The sequence below is a fragment of the Corvus brachyrhynchos genome, unplaced genomic scaffold (genome assembly GCF_000691975.1).
Source record: "Corvus brachyrhynchos isolate BGI_N302 unplaced genomic scaffold, ASM69197v1 scaffold142, whole genome shotgun sequence".
Classification (NCBI taxonomy): domain Eukaryota; kingdom Metazoa; phylum Chordata; class Aves; order Passeriformes; family Corvidae; genus Corvus; species Corvus brachyrhynchos.
In genome coordinates, this window is record NW_008237226.1 from 3,690,801 (window position 1) to 3,700,407 (window position 9,607).

The 9,607-nt window shown below is 36.0% G+C and overlaps 1 protein-coding gene across 4 annotated transcripts in view; it reads left to right on the plus strand.

Moving 5' to 3' along the window:
- The window catches only part of ANKIB1 (ankyrin repeat and IBR domain containing 1), an 80,185-nt gene that overhangs the window by 33,885 nt on the left and 36,693 nt on the right, over positions 1–9,607 (plus strand). For 3 of the 4 annotated variants that reach the window (XM_008629902.2, XM_008629903.2, XM_017729283.1), the window contains exons 3-4: positions 1,834–2,134; positions 8,213–8,395. In XM_008629902.2, the coding sequence (XP_008628124.1) occupies positions 1,834–2,134; positions 8,213–8,395 (484 nt within the window). Of the gene's footprint in view, positions 1–1,037; positions 1,165–1,833; positions 2,135–8,212; positions 8,396–9,607 lie in introns of all 4 variants that reach the window. The other variant, XM_017729284.1, reaches the window with a different exon arrangement.

Genomic DNA, 9,607 nt, shown 5'->3' on the forward strand with positions numbered 1-9,607 from the left:
GGGCAACATAGAGGAGACTGTTTTATGTTTTGCTCTGAATACTTTGTTGCTACCTATTTAAAAGAATGGTGTTTAATAATAAGCTTTATTTTAAATTCAAACCACTCCAATTTTCAGGAGGAAGAAGGGACAGGAATCCGAATGACCAAACAGCTATCAAGACATTCTTCCATTGCATGACCAGATCATCTGTGCCTAGTTTTTTCTACTGAAATACTTGTCTAGACTATTTTCAATAATATCCGAAAGGGAAATTCCCATTCACCCGGTACAGCCTCTTCCTTTATTAAAAAAATAGTTTCAGGATTATTCATTGTCCTGAACAAAGCATGGGGGAACTCAGAGAAAGGTGGGATGTATTCAGGTACAACTGAAAGAGGAGATGGCATTTAGATTTTTAACTATAGCATAAGGTAATAACTGAGGTAAATAACTTTTTTTTTGTCAAATTGGGTAAGTTTGTCAGGTTCTTCTCACCCCTGTTCACCAAGAGCACTATTACCTGATTTTGTATGCAGGCAGCACCTGCTTTCAGGCAGCTAAACTGCCTGAAAATGATTGAAACTGGTTTTCATTAGTCTTATGGGTGTGGTCAGGGAGGGTAGAACCTAGGCCCCTGCACTAACTTAGTGGGGATTCCAGAATAGCTGGTTTTTTTCATATTTGCAAACTGGAGTCAGGGAACAGCCTGGAGAGGAGATATACAGTGACTTGTGTAGCCTTTATATGTGAGGGGGTTTATTGGAACAGAGCAGTCATTTTTGCAGTGACTTTTTGAATGTATGTGCCATGCTTCAGATTTAGCCTGGTATTACCTTTCTGGGAACCTGAGGGAACAATACCTGTTCTTCCTCCCTTCACACGGAGTTCTTTCAGCATTGCTGTCTCTCTGACTGCAGTCCTTCAAAGAGGTGATCTTTCCTCTCTGCCATTGCCTATCATTTACTCTCCCTTAAGAAAAATTTATTTTAGTATACCTCAAAAGGCTAAAGCAAGTTTAGATTCACAGAGCTTGTGTGATTTTTCTTCCATTTCAGATCTGGATTGTAACTTCTATAAATCCTTGCTGGAAAGAAGCAGCAGGGAGCTGTATTGTCTCAGGTGCTGTTAGGATTCAGAGCTGTGATTCTAAGAAAAGCCTGTTGTTTCCCTTTCATTCCTAAGGTGATCCTTTTTGTGGGTAATAGTTTATTTTTTACTTTGAACTGCCTCTAAAGCATTCAAGAGAACACTTAAATTCTTGCCTGCTTCTGTCACCTGTATAGGGGAGAGTTTGCATTATGTTGCACTTCCATATATTCTAGAGTGAAAAAGTCAATAGTCGTTCCTCAATGTGTGCAGTGCTGGCAAGAAAAGTATTTATAGTATTTTAAGAAGGAGTAAGTGCTACATCATCATCTGACTAAAGATACAGAAAAGGAGAATTAATTTTTAAGAAATTGCTCTGTCATTATCTATTTGCAAACTACCAAATGCTATGTGTTATTCAGGACAGAGCAGAAGAAATAAAGTACCTATTTTATCAATCTTGTGACTTAATAACATTTATCATAATGCAACACAGAATTGTAGAATAAACTTTCTCATACACTGACAAAGTAATGGTACTTAGTGATATTTCAATAATTCATCCAGATCTTGGCTCTCAGCTTCTAAGAGGAATGGAGGAGAGCTGTCCAATCATAATTCTCTGTTGAAGAACATTTGTCACTAACACAGCTAATCAAAGTCTTTGCAAAAAGGAGAGCTGTCATAATACACACTTCCCACTTCAAGGAAATGAATGGAATTGTGTGCTAATTATTTTTCTTCTATTTTTTCCCCCCACTGCAGAACTTTCCTTTTCGTTAGAGATGGTAACCCAAATAAACGGAATGTGCACAATGAGACATCTATGCACTTGCTGTGTATGGGACCTCAGATCATGATCTCAGAAGGAGCTCTTCATCCTCGCCTGACACGACCCTCAGAAGACGACTGCAGAAGAGCAGATTGTCTGCAAATGATCCTGAAGTGGAAGGGAGCAAAGCTGGATGAAGGACAATATGAACGAGCAGCCATTGATGCTGTCGATAACAAAAAAAATACGCCTTTGCACTATGCTGCTGCCTCAGGGATGAAAACCTGTGTCGAGGTAAAAGTTCATATATAAGTTTATGTATATTGTTATGAGTAACTGACATGCACAGTGTTTCACAAGGCTATTTTTTGTGGGGAAGGGAATCTGGTATGGTATATTGAATTAACTTTTTATTTTTCATTAACTGGAAAAATTGTAAAGATAAACAGCCCAAAACACACTGTAGAGAAAAATGAAAGAAATGGATTACATGTACATTAACTCCATGACAATAACTCCTCAACATGAAGAAGACTCATGTAGACATATAAAAATTGGAATTAATTACAAGACTGTAACAATGGAGAAAAAGCTTTAAAGGTAGGCATAGGCCTCCTGTATGTGTAAAGTGAAGTGAAATAACTACCTGAGAGAAAATTAGAGCTCTTTTTATTTTGCTCTGCAGCTGAGACTTGAAATGCTGTCCATGTTTCAAGAACAGATTTGATGTCTTTAATTTACAGTGTCCAGCTTTTTTAATGTTCGTGAAAGTAGTGGTTAATAATGAGTAATTTGGAATGACTTTTGAAGGTCTTACATAAGATTTATTTTTAAACTATATCAAGTAATGAGAACGAGTATTTAATTGTGCTGGTAATTTAATATAAAGAACACAAGAACAGACATCTAGCATTTTTGGAAACAGCTAACATCTTCATAAGTCTGTCTATTTTAACATCAAGATTTGTATTTGCAATTGTAACAATTAATTCAGAGTTCAGCATTTATATGTGAAATTTACATTCTTTTTCTTCTGTTTATAATTTCATGTTTATTCAGACTACGCTCAGTAACTTAGTATCATCAGCAAAGTTTATCACCTCTTTATTCACCTTCTCTTCTAGATAACAACTTCATATCTTAAACAGGTCCCAGAACCTCTGGGATTTCACTGGTGACCTCTCTCTGCAGTAAAAACTGATAATCTTTTCTGATGTTCTCTGGAGCTGTTTTTAGTATTGGTATTACTTTTACTATCTTCTAATTTTGTACTGTGACAGATTTAATCAGTAAGCTGCATATTATAATAGTTCAGAAGTTTCATATTTGAGTTTCATTAGGACTCATGAATATAAGTACCATCTGATGCTGGGGATTTATATTAGTATTTGGTCTACTGATTTTTCTAGAACCTCTTGTGCTGAGACTTCAATTTGAAAGACTTTCTTTTGTGTCCTTCATAAAGTATGCATAATACATCCACAGAGAATCTGGGCTCCAACAGTTCATACCATTTTTCTGCTATATGTTATATGAGATTGCTTTTACAGTTTGTCCAGCAACCAACTTCACAAAAACATTGAACAATTTACTGTGTGATGTTTCTAAATTATTTATTTTGAGTTGTTATGCACTTGATATACTGCTCAAAAAACTGTCAGTCTTCTTTATTGTGATTTTGCGTTTACCTTTCCCAGACTTTGTTCTTTACATATTCTTCCTCTGTAGACAGCTTCAGCTTCTTATTTTCCATAAGATTCTGTCCTGTTTGTCTCTCTTCACAGATGATTTTTTCCCACACTTACTTAGTACCACTTTTTGAAAGTAGACAGTGGATTTCTTGTCTTTTTCTTCTGCAAGTTTAATGAATCTTTGGGAATTGTTAATGAGCGGCTCTTTGATGGTAACATTTTGAATTAGGTCTTGCAGACTACTCTGGACAGTCAGGAGCTGCTCCTCCTCTGATGTGTTTGCTGACTGTTTTGTCTATTATCCAGTCACCTATGTAGTCTGAAATTTTAATTTAGGAGTAATTTATTAGCTTACATATTTTCTAAATATACTTGGGAGATGCAGGGACAGAAGTTCCCTTTATTTTTGTGATTTCTTTCTTGCAGCATTTCTATTCTTAGTAGCCATGTTACCTTTATTGTTACAGTTTTAGTCAGGTCATCACCAAAGCTTTTTGTTTGTTTGTTTGTTTAATTCCAGAATTGTATTTCACTAGTATTAGGTGATAGAGTTAGTTTGTTTATTTATTTATCAGGTTTTTTGGGGTTTATTAGAAAATGTGCGTAGCATCACCTTTCCAATACTGTGAACTTCTCTATGATTCTCGCATTATGTTTGCTGGTTGTATTCTGTCGAGTTTTCAGATATTGTCTGAGAATTCTCATTTAGTTTGTCAATTCCCCAGCCTCAGCGGTGCACCCCCTTGAACTGAATATTCGTCTTTACCTTCGGTTTTTTCATTAGTTCTTTCTGTAGAAGTTCAGATAGTGTCTTTTTATTTCCAGTATCCAACACTTCTTTCATTCTGTTAGTATACAGATCATCCTTAGTTTTTTGAGCTTCTAACAAATGAAAACTCATCTTCCTGATGCCATTTTCTATGCTATTATTTAAGCCTCTGCCTCTCTGGTTCCCTGCTCAGTACTGAAAGGAGTTAAGAGGATGCTGCTGTTAGGTGCTGATATTTACCCTCCAGTAACACAGCCTGAATCTTGCCCCAATACCTTCTCTTTTCTCTGCCCCATGTTGTTACAGCTCCTCAAGCTCCACACCAGCAGTTTGTCTTCAACACATCCTTAGAAATTATTTACATACTTCCTGATTTTCACCAGGGAGGCACGTCACCATGCAGTCTTCGCTGAAGTACACTCAGACCCTGCTAACTATATACATGTAACTGAATGACATATAGGTGTTGTCTGGCTCATTGTTTCATCCAAAATAAATCACGGTTATAAGATTGATTTAGAGCCTCTTGTGATGTGATTTGTTTGTAAACAAATATCAGGCTCTTAGGTCTGTGTTACTACTGCTTTTATTTTGATTGTCAAGTTTTTATTCTTTCAGATTTAGTAAAGAAACTAATTGCAAAGGACTAGCTCTTGTTCTCTTGTTTTAGTGCCACTTATCTGGTCCAGCTTCCTGATAAGTTCTGACTATAGGCATTTCACTCACAGGTGTTTTATCTATCCTTCCTCAAGATGATAGATACATTTGCTTTTAAACATATTTTTATTTACGTTATTATACAACAGAGGACAAATGTGCATGCCATATGAGAAAATAGGAGATATCAGCAATTAGCATTTAATGACCTCTGAACAAAGTTGGTGAAAAACACTCACATAAAATGATTTGACATAAGAAAGGTTGTTTCTGGTAGTGAAATGGTAAACAGAAGAAAACTTTAGTAACGAGTTTCCAATATATTTCAGTATCTGGTATTTAGAAACTTAGCCTTTAGATTTACAAGGGATTTGAGCAAGGAGTCTTTTGCATGTTTCTGCCTTCATGTCCCTAAATGGGGCTATTCAGTGGTATTAGAGATAGACACAACAGTTCAGAAGTTTCAATTTCAAGAGCATTAGGCAAATGGGCTCACGCAGTAAGATCCAGGCAGACCGTAATGTCAGAAAGAATCACAGCTGCTGCAGAGTGAATTGTGGTTCTGGGCTGCAGCTTTTAACTGCAGACTGTAAAGTCAATTCCTTTTAAACTCATCATTAAAGTTCATGGTTTGTGCTTCTTTACAAATTATCATTCTATTTCTCAGTGTCTGTAATGTGATTCATTAGATAAATCCAGTTACTAGACTGCTAGCTCCCCATTTAATTATATAAACTGGGTTATGCTATCTTGACAATAGGCACTGTAATTGAGTAAACCATTTCTGATTCTAATTTGCTTTCAGTTTGTCTTTGAAGAAGAATTTACAGTCTGATCCACGTGGATTGCTATTTGCCAGAGTTATGAAGTCTTAACTAGTCATGGTTTCTGCATTAAAAACATAATGTACACCCCCAAGTTTAAACTTCTTTATGTGCCCTACCTTGAGGGTAGAGGACCTTGGATCTGAGATATACTAAGTCCTCCAGTCTGTGATCTGTAGTCCTTCTAACTCCTTCAACAGGAACAGGTTTATGAACAGGAGCACTACATGCCTTCACCAAGCCTGAAACAGAGATCAGTGAAGGAATTTAACAATTACCTCTTTGTTCCTGGAAGTATTTGAGGATTAAAATTCTTAACAAAACAAAAAGAGATAAAAAACTGAATTGCCTAATCCTCAAGTTGTCTTCCCTCTCTCCAGTAAACTGAAGGTCACTTAGAACCCCAGGAGTGCCTTTTGCCCATTTTTGCGGTGGTTACTCTCACTTCAGAGCAGCATTCCTTTTTCATTGTCTCAGCACTTTTCAGGAAAACCCCAGTTCTGTATCTTTGCCTATCCCTCCCCCACCCAAATAAGAGAAGGAAACCCCAAATATAGATCCTTGTGGGTGAAGCACCTACTAGCTGACTCGTTCGGAGCTGGCAGTCAAATATGCAGTCTTGATACTGCTCCATTCACATGTGTTAGATTTCTCTGAGCAAAACAGCTGTGTGGAACCCATTGCTAAAGATAGTTTGGGCAAAATTAATGTTCTTATCTCAAACTATTGAATAGACAATAATAACTTACATGCTGAATAGATTTGATTTCATCCAGATACATTCCACAGTATCACAGTATATTTGGCGTATTAAATGGTATTTTTGCAATTGTTTAAATTGCTAATATGATTATTTAGATTATTAATCTCAATTAATCAAGCAACATAAGGCTTTTTAACAGTGCTTCTAGAGAAATATGGCATCATTATTAAAAACTTCTTGCTTTGCATATTCCTCATCTTGCAGATTACATTTTGAGCTGCATAAGTCTATGGAATGTTCTTTCAAATATATATATATTTTTTTTTTTTTCCCCCCCTCAGAAGAGGTCTTAGTTACCTCAGTAAAATTTCTGTTAGAGGTTAAAATGAACAGACAGAATATGATACTCAAGTTAACAAAGTTTTGGCAATGTTAAGTTTAGATAGAACAAAGGTTAACTGTTGGCTGTGTATCTTGGTAGTTGTCCCAATATTATCTGTATTTCTGCCTGATACTCTCCTATGAAGATCAAATATTCAATGACACTAATATCTTCTCAACTAAATCTTGTCGTTGCACTGGTTTGCAGTATTTTTGGGTTTGCATTTCTTTTTATTTTGGAGAATGTGGGAAAGGTTTCCCAATCTACAAGAATGAATCCGGGTTTGTAAAAAACATTCTGTATTTTGCAGTGACAGGTGAAGGAAATTTTCTCTTCTATTGAAGAAAAAATTAAGGAGTGTCTGGTCATGATCTAAAAGGCTTATGTGAAGAACAGATAACATTGGAGAAATTTGGAGTTTTTTAGAAGTATAAAAATTAGAACCTGAGTTTTAAAATCCCCTGGATAGTGTTGTTACAGACATCATGATCTTAACTTGAAGGCGAGATAATGTTTATAGATTTTTTTTAGAAACGAGATGAATCATTTTAGTAATGATATAAGGGTGTCATCATAAATCAACAGAATGGTCCATTTGGGCCTTTAAAATCTGTGGCATATGCTGTCCTTGCTTAGGTCAGTTTATAGCAGAAGAACAAGTTAGCAAGTTAAGCAGAGCAGCACAAGGGTTTAATAGTTAGAGACTGCATTTGGGGGGGAGGTTACTGGCAAGAGAAGGGGTTGGTGAAATGGCACCATACTAGACTGTATGAGAATTACTAGAATTAGCATTATTTCATTTCACTTTTTTCATGTCCTGAAAAACAAAGTAGAGCTGCCAGTAGTATTTTGTGCTCCCTGTGAATTGGTATCCTCTCATCTCTCCTACTCAAGGAATCTCCTATTTTCTGTCAGCACAAGTATACAAATGGTGGAGTTGTACCCATGTAGAAGGAATATTTAAAGGTGTTTCTAGCTCCATCTTGACACATGCTTGAGGGCCTCAGGCCCCTCATTTTCTGTGGGGCACTGACCATATCAGTAAAGCAGAATTTTAATCTTTAAAACCTAACTAACATTGTTCAGCATTGCCTTGTAACATATTTCTTAGATTTTGTGGTTCTTTGGAATTACTGTGGCTATAGCTGTAATTATGCATGAAAGTAAGCAGTAATTTAATTAATAACAATAGAGAATCTTTGTTTTCTAGAGATTATTATTATTACTGTATTTTTCTCTGTTTTTCTTGTTCATATTTTTTTGTTCTCTTCTTAACTACTGTGCCTTTTCTTTATGGATTAGAGTTGCTAATTAATAACTGCTTACTTTGCTGTTTTACTTTTCAGCTTCTAGTAAAACATGGTGGAGATCTGTTTGCAGAAAATGAAAATAAAGATACCCCATGTGACTGTGCAGAGAAACAGCACCACAAAGAGCTGGCTCTTAACCTGGAATCTCGAATGGTATTTTCACGTGATCCTGAAGCTGAAAGCATTGAAGCTGAGTATGCTGCTTTAGACAAAAAAGAGGTCAGAGGATACTTTAAATCTGAAGTATTTTATACATTATTTGTTGCAGTTACATTGTGACAAAAGTCTGCAAAGTATTTCAGTAGGTACTCTTACTTTGTATTTGTAAAAAAATTCAAGCACAGCTCTTTATAATTTTCAAGTTAAGCTCTGAGAACATAACAAATACATTGTCAAAATTAAACAGAAATTTTATCCATATCTTAATTACCTGGACTGTCTTGCAGGCTGTGAGGCTGGAGGAGATACAGTGAGGCCAGTAAGCTGGGAAACAGTTTCTCTAAACCAAACTTTAATTTTAAAATACTCAATGACACTAATATCTTTATTTAATTTAAACCAAATTTTTTTTTTTTTAATTTTGATGCCTTTTTGTCTCAAAAATTAAGACAAAAGAAAATCTGAAATGGAGCAAATCTGTGGAATAGAGTAGGGAAACTGTTTCAGTGGATCTTCCTGGACTGAGACTGGGTTGAATGTTACAAAAAACACTAAAACTGACTAGTGCAGGACTTTAAAATAGTGCATTTACTTTCTTGTTTTATAACATGATGCCTGAAGCTACTGCATACCAGAGTTTGTGTGAAAAACAGGTAATAACAAGTGGTGTTATTTCCAAGTAAATTTTTGAAACAGAGAGACAATTCACCGACAAAAAATTTGCTTGAATTCTGTTATGCCTTACAGACAACTGTGATTCCATAAGGATAATTGGACCAAAAAGATTCTGAGTACAAGTTCCTTCCCTATCCATAATCAGATTTTAGTTAAGTAAAATTCTAAATAAGAATACTGTAGTGGTTTGGTCCAAAATACTCATTACTATTTACCTTCTGTGAGATAAGAATTAGGAGAAACGCAAAGCAGGCGCCAAACTTGAAAGAATATAAAGAAGTTTATTAACAGACTGAAAAGAAGGAAAAAAAAAATCATATCACACCTTCAGAACACTTCTCCTCACCCCACCTTTCTCCCTTCTCCAAGTGACAATGTAAAAAGACAACCCTTCAGATGTTCAGTCTGTTTATCACTTCCGTAATAGCCTTGTTCAGTTCATTTAGGAAGAGGAGTCTCTCTTGTCCATGCTATGGAGGAATTATCACGAGACAGCCGCCCGGGCTGGTTCTCTGCTCACATCATGTGAAAGTCCCTTCCCATGACTTGCAGCTTTTCCCACAACTGCTTTCGAGGGTCCACTCTTGAATTACTGGG